Source organism: Kogia breviceps, chromosome 13 (genome assembly GCF_026419965.1).
Source record: "Kogia breviceps isolate mKogBre1 chromosome 13, mKogBre1 haplotype 1, whole genome shotgun sequence".
In the NCBI taxonomy this organism is placed as follows: domain Eukaryota; kingdom Metazoa; phylum Chordata; class Mammalia; order Artiodactyla; family Physeteridae; genus Kogia; species Kogia breviceps.
The window spans coordinates 71,811,345-71,832,813 of record NC_081322.1 but is presented as its reverse complement, the minus strand read 5'-3'; the positions used below and the strand labels follow the sequence as shown (position 1 = coordinate 71,832,813).

Here is a 21,469-nt window from a genome sequence, read left to right as displayed (position 1 = left end):
CCGAAAAAAAAAAAAAAAAAAATCTTAGGAACTGATGTATGCTCAGCCCCTAGCAAGGTATGTAGCAAACATCAGGTGCAACTCAAAAGTTTCCTGAATGTCCAGAGGCAGTTCATTAGCAAGGGGCTGTATTGCTTGGTTTTACAGACCTCTACTTGCCTACATCTGTTGTCTACTCTTTAATTTCACCACTAGGGACCTACAATTATTAGGATGCCTTGACTCTCCCTCTAAACTCAGATATTCTATGACCCTTTGGGGTGAGGTTCCAATTACCCACATCAGGCTTGGGAGACAAATGCAGTTAACTGAATAGGTGCAGGCTCACATAGAGAACCGCTGCTTCAGGTCTTCACACAGACTTTGCTAACAGACATTAGGGGGCTGTGCTTTTAATAAGAAGGCAGTCAACATAGGTGGCAGAGGCTGAAGGGGAACTTGGGAAATAATTTAATCAATTTTAGAAGAAGGCCAATTTTTCCTTAGGTAAATTCATAACACGGTAAGACTGAAATTTCAGGTTTGCAGAGTGTCAGATTACTTTAGTAGGGAGAATAACCACACACACACACACACACACACACACACACACACACACACAATTTAATAATAGAGTGTTGCTGTTTTAAAGACAATGTTATTTTAATAGGTAAGCTTGCAAATGTATCTTGGCAATTCAGTTTAAGGCCCAAATGTCCTGATTCTTATATAATGAGGTTTGAATATAGGAATTAAATTGGGTTAAGCAAAGGATAGAATAGCCCTGAAGGAATGGAAAAGCCCCTGAGATATTGTACCTGAATCATACACTTTCAATTATTCTTGGTCATTTCCGTTTCTAAAGTCAAACATGCATTATACAGCAGAAAGGGTGTTAGAGCTCTGATAACTGCTCCTACCTAAGTTAGTAGGTACATTGTTAAGAAAATGAAGTGCAAATTGAATAGCAAAAACTGAATCTGCAATTTTATCCAATCTACAAGTATCTGACAAGTAAATTCATAACATTACAAATGAACACTACATACATTATAGGTGCTTTCTAAGTAATCGTTGATTGAATGATAATCTCATACTTTTGAAAGTGAAGCTACATATAAGTGACCTCACTTTCCAAAACACTTTTTAAATGATACTACAAATTTAAGTCATTAAGTGGGAAAATTCAACTTTATCAATTTATTCTAGAAGTTATTAGAAATATTATATATTTTAAAGTAGTAATTTATTTTGACATTTGACGGGATGAAATTTGTACCTACGTGAGAAAAAAAAAAAAAGGATTGTGTTGTTTACCAGACAGATACCTAAAAAGTTTGGAAGGTGATTCCTGTTTAATTTAACAGGTTGACCCTAGATTGTAATGGGGGGCTAGTTCTGCTGGACAGTAAATAGCAGATATTAATATGGTTTTGTTTAATTAAAACAACCCATATAGCCTAGACAGTTTTAAACAAAACAAAAATGATCAAAACTGTGAGATGAGATTATGTGCGATGAGACTAGCCACCATTTACTGACTATTTACTGTGGACCAGGTCTCACCCCAAACACTTAACCATCAAGGCACTTTGACTTATGATTATGATTACGATTTAACAAGTCTGCCTATGTGATGGGTTGTTAAAACATTGAACAAAGTATCTATTATGGTTGTTGCTGAAAATCTATTAATGTTCTGAGTCACTGATTTAAACATCCAAGAAAGTAGAGGTATTTAATGAACAGTCCAAAATATATTGATGTTTCATAATATCAGTTCCTGGAACATTTACATAACAGAAGGGAAAGATGCCAATCCATGAGTCACCCATTTCACTGTATAATATAGATTTTTGAGCTGAGCCTTTGCTGTGGGGCTTTCTGCTTGCTCATTGCCTACGAATGCTACATTTTTTAAGAAGCATCAACCCTATTAACAACTTTGCTTTTCTGATTTGTTTCTGGTCTATGGAATGTTTGTTGTATTTTGGAGCCCAATTTTGCCATGCTTGATTTTCTGTTTTTTTACATTTTATCTATAATTATTAGGTGTTTGAGCGGATGAGGTGCTTTGAAGTATGACCTTACAGTACCTCTGACCTTGAAGTCTCAGAGCCATCACCTAAACATTTAAATGTATAATATTCCTTCTGGATACAGTCACAAGCATAGAGCGTTTAGGCATAGGAATGACTAAAATATGTCACTGGAGTAGAGGCTGTGCCTTATTGCTCTCTGTATATTCAGCATCAATTCAACATATAAGTCATTCCATGAATAGTGGGGGTGGATGGATGGATGGATGGATGGATGATGAAATGGCTTGCACTGCCATTATCAAAGAAAGGTTATGAAAAAGTGTCATTAAATCATTGATGTCCATATAAAGGACTAGAGTATAGGAATATATATATATATATATATATGGGACTCAGAAAACTTTGAGAATATATGAGTTCCCATAAACCAACCCCTTTGTATCTGAGGTGACTGAACACCTATATCTGAGATACCAGAGTCTCTTAACCATCTGTAGATGGTGCAAGCAGACTGGATCCAGGGTAAAGAGATGCAAATGTAAGATAATGTATACTATTTGTGTTCTTTTACTTTTAAACACGCAAATATTGCCTTTCAAGGTAATTAGATTCATGGTTAAACCTATATAATTTGCCTATTAGCCATTAATAAGTTAACTAAAGGCAGTGCATGCAGAAGTGTCTTATGGGTTTGGCATTTCCATGATAAGCTGTTTTCTTTTATTAAGAACAAGAAATAAATCACCTTCCAGTCTCTAGGCTCATATCTTATCCCATATAAATTCTCAAAAATATTGTTGCTTCAATGGCTTCATCCAATTATTTGAGGAGTCTAAGTATTTTTAAGGCACCAATAGGCTAACACAACAAGTGTGTGTTATGATGTCAAAACTTATAGCACCCAAACATAGTGAATCTAAGGAAAAATGCAGACACAGAGCAACTAAAATTTAAAATATACTATAAAATAAGTCCTGGTTTAAAGAATAACCCCAAACAGCTATTGCTTATTGAACGCTTACTATTTGTACTCTGCTAAGTGGTTTATACATAGTGTTTGTCAGAAACAGGATAGCAGAGATTGGAGAATATGCCCCAAAGCCTAGTTTATAGGGCTAGTGTGTGGAGCAGGGGGTGGGAATTGAAATCAGATCTACCTAAGCCCATGTTCAATCACTAGGTTCAATCACTCTGTACAGACAGGGCCAACATAAGGTGCCTAGCTAGACTAGAGAATAATACACCACTATCCAAGTGAGAAGAGCCAAGAAAAGTTTTCAGTGAACTTGAATACATACACTGCTGAGGATATGTGTTAAATAGTCAGATGTCTACTTATAATTACTTTCTTCAAATTCTTCATATGACTCCTTGACATCAGATTTTGACATCACTGGAAGCAACTTTTGAGTCGCCTAACCGTTTTCCAGCACGTAGTAACCTCACATCCACCTAAGGTTCTGAGACATAGACTTGTTTTTTGGTTTGTATATAACAACGTCACTGAAAATTTTAATGTAAAACTTAAGTGGTAATTAAGTATAATATCAGCACAGGTGGTTTTCAGATGTATCTGGTAGATGTGTATTTGTCTTGTCCATAGCAGAAGAACATATGGTATCTCTTTCTAAATTGATCTTTAAAAGATTTGTGTACAACAATATTCAAGACTTGCATTTATGTGATCATATCCCCTGGAATAATTAACAAATCAGAGTTAAACTTCTTTGCCTCGTATTTAAAAAGAAATCCATCTAGTAATCTCAAGATATTCTAATTCAGCTTGGAGAGATTATGTCAAATTAATTCAACTTCCCTAAATAGTAGTGTGTGGTTCAAAATAAAGTAAGTCAGACAGCCACCTGTAAAATGAGAGAACGAGTTTGAAATCAAATACAAGGTCCCCTCTTCCTATGGGAATATTTTAGAGAACAAAATATCTTGCCTAATATTAGTATCAAACCACTTAAGGGTTGATTTTGATTGTTCTAACTACGTATATACTTTTAAGTCATAAGGCAAGAGTTCTTTGAAGTTAAAAAGATTTTTAAAAATTTATCATGACGGAGACTTAAATACCAAGAAGTCAGAAAAAAATTACAAAGTTTGTAATAATAGAAAAAATGAAAAGAAAAAGACTAAATGCTACATTTAATTCTAAACATATCTGTGAAAAAAATAGTTTAAAAATTATTTTATGTTCCGTTTAAAGCTACATCATAATGTTATAATTGAAGAGAATTCTATAATCGCTTAAGGAAAAAATATTTGTAATAAATGTGCACACGAACTGAAAACATGCCTGAATTATATAACCAAGGGACCAAAGTAGGGGATTAGAGAAATGGGTGGTTAGGCAGACAACCAGAGATTTGGGACAGCAATGTGCAGTTCACAGCTCAGCCACCACAAACCTTGTTGGCAATGATTTCTCATAGCACAGAGAAGACATAGGAACTGTAAGTCTGAGAGCTACAAACATAGGCTCTCCCTGACTGGAAGCTCCATGCGGACAGGGACTGCATCTGTTTTCTGTACCTGTGTCCTTCTGGTGTCTTAGAAACTGCCAGACACACTAAGTAAATGATAAGTATTTGCTGGAAGTGAAGGAAGGAGGAAGGAAAACTCAGATATCATTAAATCATATGCCTCTCATTTGCTTCCACTATAAATAAGGGGATTGGACTGAATTATTTCTTGGGTTCCTTTCAATCCTAATAATTGACAATTCTAAGTTGTACACACTCATTCGCACACACACAGACACATACAAGATTTTCCCTGATTAAAAAAAAATCTGAAGACCAGGGGAAAAGATATCTCCAAGGACATGGGAAAGAAAAATCTTGCCTGACACATAGAGCTACGACATGTACACCCAAGTGGATTTTGATTTTAAGAAAAGATTGAGGATAAATTAGAAATTTAGGTTAGAACATAAGCAAGGCTGAGGTTCCAATACAGTTAGACTATACAATGCCTAGTTGGCGAAGTTCAGTAAGAAAGGTAAACTACTACAGGTAGGTGTCACATCTTTAAATATTACCCCAATTGTACTAACTATTCTCCCTCCTTGTAATAATTTATAGCAATTAGAAACATTACTCTTGGCATTTGGGAAAGAAGGTTACTTTTGACAAAATGTGACTGTATTTGGAGATAGGGTTTTTAAAGAGGTAATCAAGTTAAAATGAGGACATTCATTAGAGTGGGCCCTAATCCTATATGACTGGGGTCCTAATAAAAAGAGGGTATTTTTGAGCAGTTTTAAGACACAGATACCCACACAGGGTACACCATGTGAAGACACAGGGAGAAGACTGCCATCTACAAGCCAAGGACAGGGCCCTTACAAGAAACCAACCCTGCTTACAACTTGATTTCAAACTTCTAGCCTCCAGAATTATGAGAAAATAAATTTCTGTTGTTTGAAGCACCTGTTTATGAGCTTCATTATGGTGGCCTTAGGAAACTAATACACATCTCCACAAACTTACTCTGAACACTATTCCATAATTTGTATCTCCTAGCATCTTAGCCTGCTTAGTTCTCAGAGTTAAATATGAAGCTTTTGGCAAACATTAATAATATATAATATTAAGAACATTTATAGTTTTGGATCATTGGTAAATTGGAAGGCGGACTATGATAAAATATGTTATAGAAACTAGAATCAACACAAACCTCTACAAAGGACTATTTCCAGTGAGGATATAACAGTGAGTGAGAATACATACTCAGAAAATCTGGCTATTCATATAAACCATCTAATACATAACTCAGAAAGTTAAAGAAGTACAGACTGATAAATGGAAACTCTTGACTTACTGATAAGAAAAATCCCTCAGCAGTAGTCTGGATCATGCACAATGTGCTAAATGATAGCTATTGTGATAAAGAAGTAACCTGAGAAAGTCTAGAACCAGGCACCAAGAAATCTAGAAAGCAGGGACAATCTATATCCAACTTACACTATTCCCCTCCTCCATTCCCAACCAAGGGGATTTTGAGTAGTTTTAAGACTCAAAGGATTAATGGAATATGAAAACATCATCTTTATATTAGAATTTTAAATTATATCACCATTACCCTTCCTTCTTTCATCATTTTAACATCTGCTCTCTCTCATGGTCATGGTGATTTTAGTAGCCACACAGACAATCCTTCCACTACCCAGCCTCTTAGCTCCTCAACCTGCTCTCCTCTAAGGCCTTATTCTCCACCCAACTCGCACAGCTCATTTTAGCAAAAAGACACTGGATGTTGTCATAAACCATAAATGCACCCCTCCATAAATTCTATTTTAGCATCCCTTCTCTGACCACAACCTGTTTTCTGGAAACTGCTCCCAGTTTCCCAATTTGAACAATTCTTCAGGCCCCCGAAGCGCTGACTTTGAACACCACTTTACTGCCCCTCATATCTCCCATATCCTCACATCTCCCCTTAGCCAGCTTCAATCCCATGAGCACTCATTATATAACTCCCTTGTATTTCTGTAACTCCCTGTCCCCTCTCTTACTCCATCACATTTGCTTGTTCCAGTTCAGCTCTCCAATTAATTCCTCACCTTCACTGGAACAACTAAACATGGATGAAGAAAAACATTCACACTGGCTGTTCTCACCTTAAGTTCATGAGCACTGACTCCAGGTCGGCCTGTTATGCTGCCCTGCGGTCTTGGTATATTTCCTAGTTTATTGATGCACCCACTTTTACACTACATTTTCTACCTCCTCTCTCCTCAGATGGCCACATCTTCTTCCCTCTTCTTATATTCAGTTGTTGACCTTTCATCTTATTTCACGGAGAAAACAGAGACAATAGAAAGAGAACATCTATATGTTCCCACACCCACATGTACCAATCTACCTTCATCTGTACCCATATATTCCACATTTCTTCCTGTTAAACTGGATGAGCTCTTCTACCTAATACAAATGGTTCCACTTGTGCACTAGATCCCACCCTATCACTGTTCCTACATGGTACACTCCCTCCTGCGTCACTGACTTTTCCTGCTTTACAGGATCATTCCCTTCATCACAGAAACATGTTGAATTATTCTCCATCTTTACAAAACCATTACTTGACCTCACGTTCTCCCTCCAGCTGCTGTTTCATTTCTTTGTTTCCTTTGTTGTAAAAATCCTTGAAAGGGCTCTCTATACTTCTTCTGCTCATATTCTTTCTTGAGTCTACACCAATCAGGTTTCCAACTTCACCACCCCACTGAAATGACTCTTGTCCACGTCAACAAGACTGTCTACAGATGGTCACTTTTCTGTTCTCATCTTATTCTGCCTCTCAGCAATATTTGATCCCTGTGATTACACCCTCCTTTATTAAATACTTTCTGCCTTTGGTATCCTAGACTCTGTTCTCTCTTGGCTCTTCTACCCTCTGGCTCTGCCTTCTCAGTCTCCTCATCTTCCCAACCTTTAAAGGTAGGGTGCCTCAGAGCTCATGTCTTGGAATTCTTGACTCCCTGGATCATCTCATCCAATTCCACGGCTAATAAATATGCTGATAATTTTGATTGGTTGACCCTTCCTGCAACATCAGACTCGTATATCTAACTGCCTAATAAGCATCTTAAGCTTAAAATGTCAAAACACAAACTCTTAAATTTCCTCCCTAGACTGCTCATCCAGCAGTTTCCCACATCTCTCTGAATGATACTTCCATTCTTCCATTTGCTTTGTCCAAAAATCTTTGACTCCTGACACTACATCTCTTCTCTTTTTCTCCCAGCCCATGCATCTAATCCATAAGCAAATCCTGTTGTTTTTTCCAAATATATTCAGAAATCTGTTACTTCTTACTATCTCCACTGGGATATCCTTGTCCAAGTCATTACCATCCCCCACTTGGATTACTGAAATACATTCCTGAACTCCTGAACTTCAGGTCCCTATTTGAAAATCACCCCACTTACGGCACTTTCCCAAGCTTCTCCGTATAAAATAACACCTCTGCTGCCTATACTATCCCCACCCTCTCTCTCTCCTTGACCTTGCTTTACTGTTTTCATGGCACTTACTACCATGGGACATACTATACATTTATTGCTTATTGGTCTGATGTCTGTATCGCTCAGAACCATGCAAGAACTTATGTTCATTTGTTGATTCACCAGTGCCTGGAATAGTGCCTGATGCATATTAGGCACTCAGGTACTTGCTGAATGAATGAACTGACATTATCATCAGCATCATTATCAATATTATCTTTATTATCCAAATGCCTGTGTCCAAAGTGTTGAAGCAGAGCAACTGCACCCTAAGACAGAACAAAATACAATCTAAAACAGGGTAACCTTGGTGGGAGCAGGAGTTAGAACATGGCCAGCACACACTGGAAATGTCGATGTGCACTTTACTTGTTAAAGCTAGAAGTGGACAATCATTTCCTACCTCAAGATTTCAGTTTTAATCAAAATGGTAGCATACGGTCACAAGAGCATTTTATTCCTTAACAAAGCACTTCTATTAGAAGAGCTTTGTATTATTCTACTTCATCACTAATACCTGAATCCTCAAAAAGGGTATATAATTATTAATAGAAGGGAAAACTGAAAAAGGTAAGGAGAAATTGATTTTCTTAAATCGGTAATTTTAAATCTTCTATCATCATTATTAGTTTTTGCATATTACATACCAACAGTGTCTTCCTTTTTTATTTTAATCTTAGAGCTATTTCTCTATCATATTCTCTTTTCAAGTACAAAGAGAAAATTTACCCAAATGGTAACTTGAATAACCTGGTCACAAGCCTTCAAAATAAGATAGATTTCAAGGTCTTATCATTCTGTTTTGAAGCAACTTATAATATAGAGGATGTCTTCCTTTACAAGAAGCATGTGTTAGCATTTGTCATTTTCACATTAAAAGGTACAGATTTAGAATAAGAAGTTGCATTGCATGTGAAGAGGAAAAAATAAAACAAGGTGATATGTGATATATGAGAAAATGGGTATGAAGATATATTATATAAATGAATGCAAGGCTAATGAGGCAAAGAATTTAAATAATACAAGGTTATAAGAATATAATGTCAGTTGATAACATTCAGTATATCTGCTTTTCAGAGTAAGAGTACAAATTTGCATAGAGATAGATATTTGAGCAGAATAAAAATGTGACAAAAAAGGGTCTAAGTTCAGACAAAAAAACCCCCCAAAACCCATAGAATGATCTTAAATACAATGGTCTCCATTTGCTTTCAGATTTATATCTATTCTATTTTCTTACTACTATAAGTCCTTATTTTTTCTACTTTCATTTAATAAAACAAGATAGTATATAATTCTTTATGACTCTATAACTTCTGAATTTAAGATTAACTTACAGTAAAATTTCCCCCAATATAATATATTAATATTTTAAAATCTATTAGAAATAGATAAATTTCATGATCAGCTAAAAGCAACATAGTGCTTTAGATACCTGCAACATTTGAAAAAACCTTCAGTTAAATATGAAGAGAAAACTTAATTTGAAAAAAAAGGGAGTGATGCATGCAATTTGAATAGAATGCCTAAATACTGATAATCAGGAACAGAGGGGGAAAAAAACCTGTCATAATTGGTTCCACTCACATATTTATTTTATTTTGAGTACTTACTTCACCAAAATCAAAATGAATGAAAAAAAGGAACCCACCGTATGTGATCAACTTACTTTACAATGATCATACTGGAGTTGTAAGGCTGGGACATCCCCTCCAATAGGCATTTGTTTTCTAAGCTCTTCATCTTTCATATTCAGCCATTTGATCAGTTCTTCTAAAGACGTCAGCAACCTGTTCCACTTCTCAGCACTGGCCTCCAAATGAGCCCTGTGAAGAGATAATGCTGACCACATTTAGACATTTGAAACGCATCCAAAAAATTATGTACCTTCCTTTAGCCTAATTACCATGTACAGTCAACTAATGCTCACGTCTAAGAAGGAGGCTGAAACTTTGTAAAAAGAATATACATTTCCTGTAAGTAACAGTTATTTCGAATAAGCTAGAATATTAAGGATATGTTGGTAATACCTGTCAAAAGTTAAAACATACACCTCCACACCACAAAGGAATCAATATGAGGCTCTCAAGAAGAATGGCCATGATATAATGTAAAATTATTTAAGCAAGTTTCAGTAGTTTATGTATATTACATATGCACATTCAAATGTAACTTTTTTCTCATTTCATCTATATATACAAAGAGAGGGATAGAGAGAAGAAATCATATACGTATAAAATTTTTAGAAAGATACATACCAGATGCAGTTACTACTGAGAACACAATAAACACTTAATTTTTATATATTTTTGTACTAATTGAGTATATGCAACAGGTTCGTATGATTTTTCTTTCCAAAAAAGCTAATTTGAGGGGGGAAAATTACTAATGTCTTGATTTCTCTTGTATTCAAATAAATTACTGAAAGCAGAACATCACCAACCTTTATCTCAAAAAGTTGAAAAACAATAAAGGATTACTTGGATAGAACACTATTTGGCTTATGGCTGACTGATGTCCAGTGACAAATGTTATGAATAGAAAACAACTGAGCAGAAATCACTGCAGTACTTTATACTCTGCTTCAAAGATGAGGTCTTTGTTTCAATAATAATTTCTGTTTTTAGCACAGAAAAGTATCTTCAGGTTCTTAAATTGTGAACTTCATAATTAGGGAACTATGTTTAGGAAAAACATTTTTTATGTGATGAAGGCTTCAATAAGAATAAAGCCTTTGAAAATAGAAAAGTAAATAAAAGACAAATTTGCTAGTTGCTCCTGCTAGAGCCTTGGAGAAAGCCCAAAGCCTTGGAGAAAGCCCTGCCTCAAGCCCACACCACATGAGTTGAATTTAAAAAGATAAGTCAGTCAAAAACAACTCGAGAGACTCAAGGAATCAGTGTTTCCTCAATCTTGCATCACCCCAGTGGACAGACCATGAATGTGGACTTACATGCTAAACTGCATGAAATGGAATTATCTTGACTGTCCATGACCTTTCAGAATGAAAGGGGCAAGGCTGATGGAGACAGACATAAGCCTTGTTACATAACAGCTTCCAAAGACTAAAGATTTATGATAGCAAAAGATGACTCATTTGGGGCAACCCCAGGTACAAGAAATCTCTGTTGACCATGTTTCACATCCTCTCATACCACAACGTTCACCTTAACATTGGCTTATGATCCCCACTTCCACAAAATTGCTCCTTTACTGAGTGATATGAATAAATCAACCAAGCACAGCAACTACTGCCCCTCAGACCTATCAGTAATTTCCTTTTTGGACATCTTTGTCTCAAAGCTAATAGCTCTGCTATAGTTCATTCAAACAAATATTTCCCCATTGATCACATTAGGTGGTATTCCCAGCAGTGGATATTCAACAATATCATAAGTCTTGTTTAAAAGTTCATAATGTTTTTCGGAAGAACAACTATATATCTCTGATCTCTAGTTCATCTCTAATTCCTAAAACAATGACCATAGTCTATCAGCCAATATTCTTGGCTAAAAGAAAAAAATGGGAGTTCTGCATATCTCTAAAATACCATGAACCTGCATTCTGTTACACACAAAAGACCAACTTTCCAGCAATCCATTTATAGTTCCATTGTCAGCTGGTTAATATAAAACAAACTATTCAAACTATAAAATTCTATCTTATTCAAAAAAGCTAGGTACGAAATAATTGTTTAGAAGTTATGAGTACAGAAAAAAGTTTGAGGTATCATAATTATAATTTGAAATTCTATTTTATCCTCTTGTATTTACAGCCTTTTCTGTTCATTCTACAGGTGCTATGATTGACCTCACATTACAAACGTATGCTTTAATGAGATCCTGATTCTGTTTGAGGGCCAGCTTTTCTGTGTTCGTACTGATTAATTTTAGGCCAAATATGTCCCTGATAAACAAAACTTTTACTTGGCAAAGAAGAGAACTAAATAATTTCAAGTATATTATTCTCTCTGCCAGTTACAAAGCGTTTTGTCCTCAGTATATTTGACTGAGTTGGTACAATTTCTTTCCAGTATTTTTAAATCCCAAAAATAAATACTGGACTTTCCTGGTGGCGCAGTGGTTAAGAATCCGCCTGCCAATGCAGGGGACATGGGTTCGATCCCTGGTCCAGGAAGATCCCACATGCTGTGGAGCAACTAAGCCTGTGTACCACAACTACTGAGCCTGCGGTCTAGAGCCCGCGAGCACAACTACTGAGCCCATGCGCCACAACTACTGAAGCCTGCACCCCTAGAGCCCGTGCTCTGCAACAAGAGAAGCCACCACAATGAGAAGCCTACACACCACAATGAAGAGTAGACCCCGCTCACTGCAACTAGAGAAAAGTACACGCGCAGCAACAAAGACCCAACACAGCCAATAAATAAATAAATAAATAAATATTTTAAAATAATAAATATTGATAAATAAATAAAAGCTAGAAATCAGAAGTCCTTAGTCAATCAAGAAGTGCTTGAGTGTCTTTGTGTGCAAGACACTTATGCACACACCCTGACCTCTTACTTTAGATTATTTGATCCTGCATCTTCAATGTCTATAGTTTAACTCTTTAATCAATAACCAAACCAGACATTACATTCCTATGACATCTAGTTACACACTCATTGTATTGAAGAACATGATAATGTCTTTTCCAATGCAGTTTACTTTTTGACTGCACAGAAATAATGAAATTGATCATTGAAATCTATGGCATTTAGCACCTGAAGAATTATTTTAAAAGATGAAGGCAATAGTCTTTTAAGTGTGATACTAAAGTGACTTTGAAATAAAAAAGATAACATTGGTCTATGTGCTTCTCTATATCTTTCTTTTTCCATAGTAAAAAGCAAACTGATGTGACAGAAGCTCTGCCTGGAAAATCTGTTCTGGTTATTCTCCGATAGATTATAAATATGTGTTTGGTGGATTACTACCATATGCCCAAATAAAAGCATGCTTCTGTAGTAGCCTTCAGTGTCCTAGTTTCAATTTAATTCTTTCATCTTTCAAGATGAAAGCCTTTTCTTGGGCACTGGGTTGAGTGCTTTGCAAAAAGAAACCTTACATTTGTGTTTGGTATAGTTGTACTTTTTCAATTTTACTTGAAACATTCTGAGGCTTATATTTCCCCAAGATTACAGTTCACCAGTCATCAATCATGCTTCCAGAATCTTCACTTAAAACATTTCTTTATCTAACACATATCTGTGGGCACTCACATTTTGGATAATAGACTTTATTATCCTCTCATCTGCTTCAGTTCATTCTTTGGGTACCTGACATGTGCAAAGCAATAGATACTTTCATTGCATGTATTAGCAACTCAGGGTTATGTCTACTTTAGAAAATGCTTCACACAAGTTAATTCTTTTTAGATTGAGTCATCTATTTTACAACTCTCTGAACATTTTTAAATGACCAGTTATTTTTAAAACTATAATATGAAAACATTTTTGAACATAAACATCCATAATAATGGCACCTCATCATTTAAATATTGTAGAAAAGGAACTATGGGGAAAACTATGTATTAATATTAATATCTATCTTAAATCACCAAAAGCCTCTACCTTTAATGTTTCTTCAAAGAAGTTATTATCCCTTCTCCCAAAATACAGATACAAGAAAAGAGAGCAATCTGTGTGAATGAGTAAGAGGAGCATTTATTAAAATAAAGTACAGTTTTTCATTTTTTCAATAAAGTCAAACATCTATGGAGCACCCACTCTGATATCAAGCACTACACTGGTTCAGAAATAGAAGGTTCTAGGGTCAAGTTAGGAGGAAGACAAGTAAACCAAATATACTCTGAGACAGGAAACCTCACAACAATTCTCTGAGGCAACTACAGCTCAGAGAAGGAAGAAACTTGTTCAGGAAGCCATGGTGAGAATCTGGAATCCACACTAAATTCGAATCTCTTTCCACTATGTTGCCTTCATCATGGACAGCACTTAAGAGGGCAGATAGAAACTGCCAAGGTATATTTGTAGACAAGCAAAGATACATTTGAAAAGTAGTAGGTCTGCCAAAGAATTTGATGACTCAAATTAAGAGGAGTAAAGATATACTATCCCCTATTGTGCAAGGAAGAAATGCACAGAATTAAATACCCACGTTGGCATTCTTATTACAAAGAAACTTTTATTTTATGGTAAAACCCACAGATTACAAATTGAGTTATAGTGGAAGAAAATATCTTCATTAGTGCAAGAATAACCAGTAACATTAAAAGGGGATTATTTCTCCTTCCAGAAAAGGAATTAAGACTGACTAGGAGAAAAAAAGAGTCCTCAGAATTCAGTCTGTTCTGAAAAGAACACCAAAGCTGTGCTTCCAATATTGTAGCCACCAGCAATATGTGCCTATTTCAATTTAAAGCTTCAGTTAACTAAAATCAGTAAAATGGGAAATTCAGTTCACCAGTTACACTAGCCACATTTCAACTGCTCAACATGGCACATATGGCTAGTGGTTACTGTACCGAACAGTGCAGACACAGAACATGTCCATCACTGTAGAAAGTTCTACCGAAAAGCACTGAGCCAGAGGAAAACAAGAAGGAAAGCTGCAGAATTTCCCTCTGTGAGATTTGAGAAAAAAAAATTTATAAGTTTTACAATATGGTTAGCAAAATCGACTACCTAAAGTTAAAACTGGTGTCAATGACACTGTAAAAATGTGATCACGTTAGATGTAATGATGATGTTAAAGGTTAATCTCCTCTAAGGGCCTCTAAAACGGTGCTCTGAATCTTTAAGAGGCTCATAAAAGAAAGGGAAGATAGAATTTTATCTTTGAACCCTGTTTTCATTAGATTTGAGAATTCTCTGGCCTTTGAAACCGTGTTAATAAGGATCCATATTAAACATTAAACATTAACATACTGAACATTAAGCTGATAAGTGGACATTTAATTAACATAATCCTAAATTATACAAATTTAACATATAAGTTTAAGCCATGGCCTTCACGTTACTGAATTTATTAGTAATTTCCAATTCACATTTTTCCAGGGAGTAAAAAACATTGTTAAAAGTTCCTAAGAGCTTATCTTCTAGCTCAGGTTTCAAATCACTAACTATCTTTGCTTATATCGATCTAAGTGGAATACAGACTTGTATGTATTGTTTTTTGATTGCAACAGAATAGCTGGTAAATTAGATTTCTGTATTTTAAAAGTGTGATCAAAGTTATCCGAAAAGGGACTTCCCTGGTGGTCCAGCGGTAAAGAATCTGCCTTCCAATGCAGGGGACACGGGATCGATCCCTGGTCAGGGAACTGGGACCCCACATGCCACGGGGCAACTAAGCCCGCATGCCACAGCTACTGAGTTCACGCACCTTAAAGAGTCTGTGTGCTCTGGAACCCTTACGCCACAACTACTGAGCCTGCACACCACAACTAGAGAGAAGTCCACACGCCGCAGTGAAAGATCCCACAAGCCTCAACGAAAATCCTGCGTGCTTCAATTAAGACCCAACATGGCCAAAAATATAAGTAAATAAAAAATTAAAAAGTTATTCGAAAAGACTGGAAAACAGTACTTAAGATATTAACCCAAGGCTTTGAGTCACATGTAATTCCGTAGTTCCAATGATCACGCCATGGTCAATGGTGGTAACATCAAGCATTTCATGTAGACACAGTGAATGTTCAGTAAATATTAGCTGTTATTATGATCTTTGACAGATAGTCTCTTTTCTAAAAATGATGATAAATTGCAGCAGATACTCCCGGCCATGACAATACTGACTGTAGCACAATGAAAGCACAATTTGAAATACAGAATGCACAGAAGGGACATCTATCTGATGGCCTTATTCTCAGAAAAGAATGAAGCAAGGCTGCATGCAGAGAGGGAGATTTCGAGAGGTTGTGGGAGCCAATGAGGAATCGAAATCTTTAAAAGTTAGGGATAGTGGTGATTATGATAGAAAATCATTCAGAATTGCAACAGCAATTCTAAGTAGAAACTGTCAAGTTACAGTTGAAGAAATGTTATCATTTATCACTTTCCAGTGCAACAGTAGGAAGCCCGGAATTTAGATCAGGGGATAGGGAGGGTATGGTTATCAGAGCATCAGCGATTGGAAAAGCAGACAGGAATTTCAAGGTCCTGACATTACTGAAATGGTTTATGATGAAATCCAAGCTGGGTAGATGGGGTTGATGAAGTCTGAAAAGTGGAAGTGTTTAAGTAACTAAAGATAAGGAGAAAGATGTGTAGGTTCGGGAAGATGAAGGAAAAATAAAAAGAAAGCTAGGAATTCCTCAGTTGAAAATATTGCAGGATGTGCATTTTTAAACAATCTAGTTAGAATATTGTAGACAAATTATATATACAGAATAAAACTACAAAGTTAGGGGATAGTATATAGATGGTCCTGGTATATATAAAGCTAATGAAGGAAGGGCCTCTTCATAAAATCCATAACTTTAATGTGAAGGAGAGTTGTTTTACTGATGACGTTCTAAACGATCCTGATTTGCTAGAACAGAGGGCTCTTCTCCAACTAACATGGCAAAATCAATGGCACTCAGATATGCATGGCCAGGTGGGATGTAAAAAAATAAAATGTGTGCTCTGAAAACAATTTGCCCCTGGTCTCCTGAGATTGATCATCCCAGGGATGCCAAGATAACATGGGATATTAACGAAGTCCTAGGTCTGGGCAGATCTATGGGGCTTAGAAACAAAATAGGGCTAAAAGCATTTAGAGATAAAGTAAGAAGAAACTGAGAAGTCAAAATATACAGAGTTATCAATAGAGATATGACACCAAGGATGATAAGTGAGGAAAAGATGCAGAATAAAAAGGAAGTCATGCTCAAATCAATGAGTAAAGTAGAAGAGTGTCCTATACATCAGGAGGAAGCAGGAATAAGATGATGAGAAGGTAAAATAATAGATGTATCCACTTCTAACGACAAGTTGTTGAGAGATGGAGAAGCAATGCTTAAGAAATAGCAATGAGGCTGCCAACGTTCCCTCTTATCCCTGTGCGCAGGGCCGCTGTTCAGCCAGTGTCTGCTGGCGCCATACTGGGAGTTTATGGCTAGCATTCAACTTGGTGTCCATAGTCGTTGTTAAATATTCAGAATGTTCCTGTTGACTGCCAGGTAAGGAAAATGGGAAAACTGAACTCTATTAAAGAGTGTTTCAAGTAAAGCAGGCAATTAAGGGGACAGTCAACTTTCAATTATAAAGAAGAGTGATGGGAGAGTTTAAACAAATATTAAAGACATAGGAGAAGCCAGTGCGAATGTAGACTATACTTTAAAGGAATGAGAGGAAAGAATAGAGGAACAGGAATTCATAGTGCGCTCAGCAAGCAACATTTTCAGTAAGAACTGAAGGAGGCAGCTGGCTGTGGGGGAAGTTACTCCACGTTTTTGTTAATGAGAACACCTCCACACCCCAGCTCCTTGGGAAGGGGTTTTCTCACTAAGTACATTCCTGGCCTCTTCTCCACCCTTTCACTCTCTCTGTCCCTGTAGAGGTAGAGTGAGGAATCTGATTTGTAGATCTGGGGAATAACTGGATCTAGTGAGCTCAGCCCACTCTCCTTTGGAGAACAAGCCTGCAGAGACTGAGCTCTTTCCTACTCTTCCACGCAGGGTTTCCTGTGTGCCACATTGTCCAGTGACTGCTGGGAATTCTGCCTGCTTCTGGAGTCCGGTTAACAGCCTCATTTAGCTCTCACTCTAACCACCTCCTCCAGCCTAGCGTCTGTCAGTAATTAACATGACACTGTTGTTCTCACTTGTCCTTACGATTGTTTCCTATTTCTTCTGAAGCCAGCCAGGAAAGAGGGATGCTACTTGTTGGGGACTTTCTCAGAAATTCCCAATATTCGTGACTAAGAAACAAGACGGGGTAGGGAGAATTTCTATGTCTTTTGAACTAATTAGTTCCAAACATAATGGTAATCAATGAGAGTTATAATAATAGTTAACAGTTATTTAGTGCTTACCATGTGCCACTGTTTTAGGTACTTTATAAAGGCTAATTAAATCAACTATTCATGTGACTCTATGAGGAAGTTACTCCTATTATACTTATTTTGCACAGGGGGAGATACATATTGGCCAAGTAACCTCCCCGCAGGGTCACAGCTGCCCAGGAACAAAACTAGTGTTTAAACTTACTAGGCAGTCTAGCTCCAGAGTATTAAATGCATCCTGTACCACTTCTCTCTGAGGTGTGCTTACTATATGAGGGCCCATTACTAAGAATAATAAACCATTTTATCTTTTTTTCAATTGAGATATAATTGACATATAACATTAATGTCAGGTGTACAACAATAGTGATTCAATATTTTTATTGATTACACTCCATACAGTTATTATAAAATATGGACTATATTCCCTGTTCTGTACATTGCTTCCTTGAAACTTATTTGTTTTATACCTTAATTCCCTTCACCTATGTTGCCCCTCCCCCACTCCCCTCTGGTAACCGCTAATTCGTTCTCTGTATCTGTGAGTCTGTTTCTGTTTTGTTATATTTGTTTAGTTGTTTAATTTTCTAGATTCCACATGTAAGTGAAAACATACAGTATTTGCCTTTGTCTTACTTATTTCAGTAAGTATAATACCCTCCAGGTCCATCCATGCTGTCACAAATGGTAAAATGTCATTCTTTTTTATGGCTGAGTAATATTCCATTATATATATATATATATATATATATATATATATACACACACACACACATATATATACAAACACATATAGATACATATATATGCAGATATATAAATATTCCATTGTATATGTGTGTGTGTGTATGTATATATATAAAATCTTCTTTATGCATTCAACTGTTGATAAACAGTTGCAGACTGTTTCCATGTCATGGCTATTGTAAATAATGGTGCTATGAACACTGGGTTGCATATATCTTTTCAAAGCAGTGTTTTTCATTTTCTTTGTCTCAATACCCAAAGAGACTGTAATCAAAATAGTATGGTACTGGCACAGAAACAGAAGCATAGATCAATGGAACAGAATAGACAGCCCAGAAATAAGCTCATGCACAGATGGTCAATTAAATCTACAACAAAAGAGGGAAGACTACACAATGGGGAAAAGACATTCTCTTCAATAAGTAGTGTTGGGAAAACTGGACAGCTACAAGTGAAAAAATGAAACTAGACCATTTTCTCACACTGTATACAAAAATAAACTCAAAATGGATTAAAGACTTAAATGTAAGACCTGAAAACATAAAACTCCTAGAAGAAAACATCTATGCAGTACACTCTTTGCTGGTCTTAGCAATATATATATATTTGTATTTGTCTCCTTAGGCAAAGGCAACAAAAGCAAAAATAAAGGAATGGGATCTAATCAAACTAAAAAATTTTTGCACAGAGAAGGAAACCATCAACAAAATGAAAAGGTAATCTACTGAATGGGAAAAGATATTTGCCTATGATATGCCCCATAAGGGGTTAATACCCCCAATATATAAAGAACTCATACAACTCAATACAAAAACAAACAATCTGATTAAAAAATGGGCAGAGAACCTGATAGGCATTTTTCCAAAGAAGACATACAGATGTCCAACAGGCACATGAAAATATGCTCAACGCAGAGGAAAATCATCAGGAAAATGCTAATCAAATCCACAATGAGATATCACCTCTCAACTTTCAGAATAGCTATGGTCAAAAAGACAAGAAATAACAAGTGTTGGTGAGGACATGGAGAAAAGGGAACCCCTGTATACTGTTGGTGGGAATGTAAATAGGTGCAGCGACTATGGAAAACAGTTTAACGGTACTTCAAAAAATTAAAAATAGAACTATCATACGATCCAGCAATTCCACTCTTGGGTATTTCTCTGAAAGGGTCTCTTCACAGCTCTCCTTGTCTTTAGAACTTTGCTCATCTAATAATGCACTCTCCATAGCTGTGTGGGAGGGATATTTCCAAAGCTTAAGTCTAATCATGCCCCCTAAACATTTTCAAATTCCATTACCAGTGGAATGGAGCATGGTGCACACAGGTGTTCCATGATTTGTGTCTTACCTCCCTCCTCACCTTTTTCTCTAGTCAGAATCTCTCCCCTCTACATCATCAGAAAATTCTTTTCTCAGTCAGACTGAACTTCTTAACTGCTCCATGAAAACACAGTGTTATTTCTGGCCTCCTGCTTAGATATCTTTCTCCAGTCCTCATCCAGTCCATCTGGGGAAAACTATACATCTTTCAAGGCTCAGCTTAATAATCATCTCTTTCATGAAGCCTTTGAGGATCATCTGAAGTGAAAGTAACCACTTCCTCCTTTGGACCCATCTTAGCCTGAAGAGAACTGTGAACCCCCTAGGGGTAGGGGCCATATCTTATTCATGATTCACAATGCCTTAAACCTAGAAGTAAGTTCTTATTAAATGCTTGAATCTCCAGAAATGAGTAATGAGGCTAAACATTATTTTAATTTATTATCACATTACTAACACATTTTACTGGAATGTATGATTTGTCTTGATCCAGAATCCCACTGGCAAAAGCTTATTCCCCCATTTCTAAAAATAACATTATTTATTAGATAATATTCCAACTATAGTTTATGAGTTCTTTCTTTCCAGGTTAGAAAAAAAAAATGTGACTTGACAGGCTTAGGCAATAAAGGCCATGAAAGGTCAAAGATTTTTTGTGTCTTCATTAAATTCTTCTTCCTGAAGAACTCATCCTCCAAACTCTCAAAATTCCAGCACCATGCACACAGTCCTCACCAGGGCCAGGCCTGTGGCTTTTAGCTTGTTAGACTAGTTGGTTTTGTTAGAACCTCAGTGAATGTTTTCTACTATGTTAACACTTTACATCTTTTTATTTATTCATATTTGTGGAGAACAGAGAGGTGAAACCCAATGGGATCTGGCCAGTTGAAAATTCAATTTTAAGCAATCACAAGTATATTCTCTCACTATACAATACTCCCTAATTTTCCTAACTAAAAAAGAATAGTTGGTTGATAATGTCCAACAGAATCTTTACACAGAGGTTTCCACAGTCATGCTACATTACCCCCTTCTTTAAGTGTAAAAAGAAGTGCAAATATCCCTTTATGAGCCCCAGAAGAATAAAAACCTTTCAGGATTTCTCTTCAGAAAGAAAATTTTTTTAAAAATTCACTCACAGTAAATAAATAATCCGTGAAAGATTTCTGCTCTCCATGAAGTAGTCTATAAAATGCAGAAACCAGTTGAAGCAGATCCACTGAACCCCTTTATGTAAGAAAAACTATACTAGATGCTACATTAGACAGAAATTACATAGATTAAGGAACTATCGGATTACCCCATTCAATCTTCACAGCAATCATGTGGGTTAAATATTTATATTTTGATTTTGTAAATGAGGAAACCAAGGCTCAGAGAGACTAAGTGACTTGCCCAAGATCAGTAAGTAA

General features: G+C 36.3%; 1 protein-coding gene across 3 annotated transcripts in view; it reads right to left on the bottom strand.

Annotated features, from left to right (window-relative positions):
- Window positions 1–21,469, bottom strand: part of UTRN (utrophin) — a 506,315-nt gene that overhangs the window by 130,874 nt on the left and 353,972 nt on the right. For all 3 annotated transcript variants that reach the window (XM_067010961.1, XM_067010960.1, XM_067010962.1), the window contains one exon: window positions 9,704–9,860. In XM_067010961.1, coding sequence (XP_066867062.1) covers window positions 9,704–9,860 — 157 coding nt within the window. The remainder of the gene's footprint in view (window positions 1–9,703; window positions 9,861–21,469) is intronic.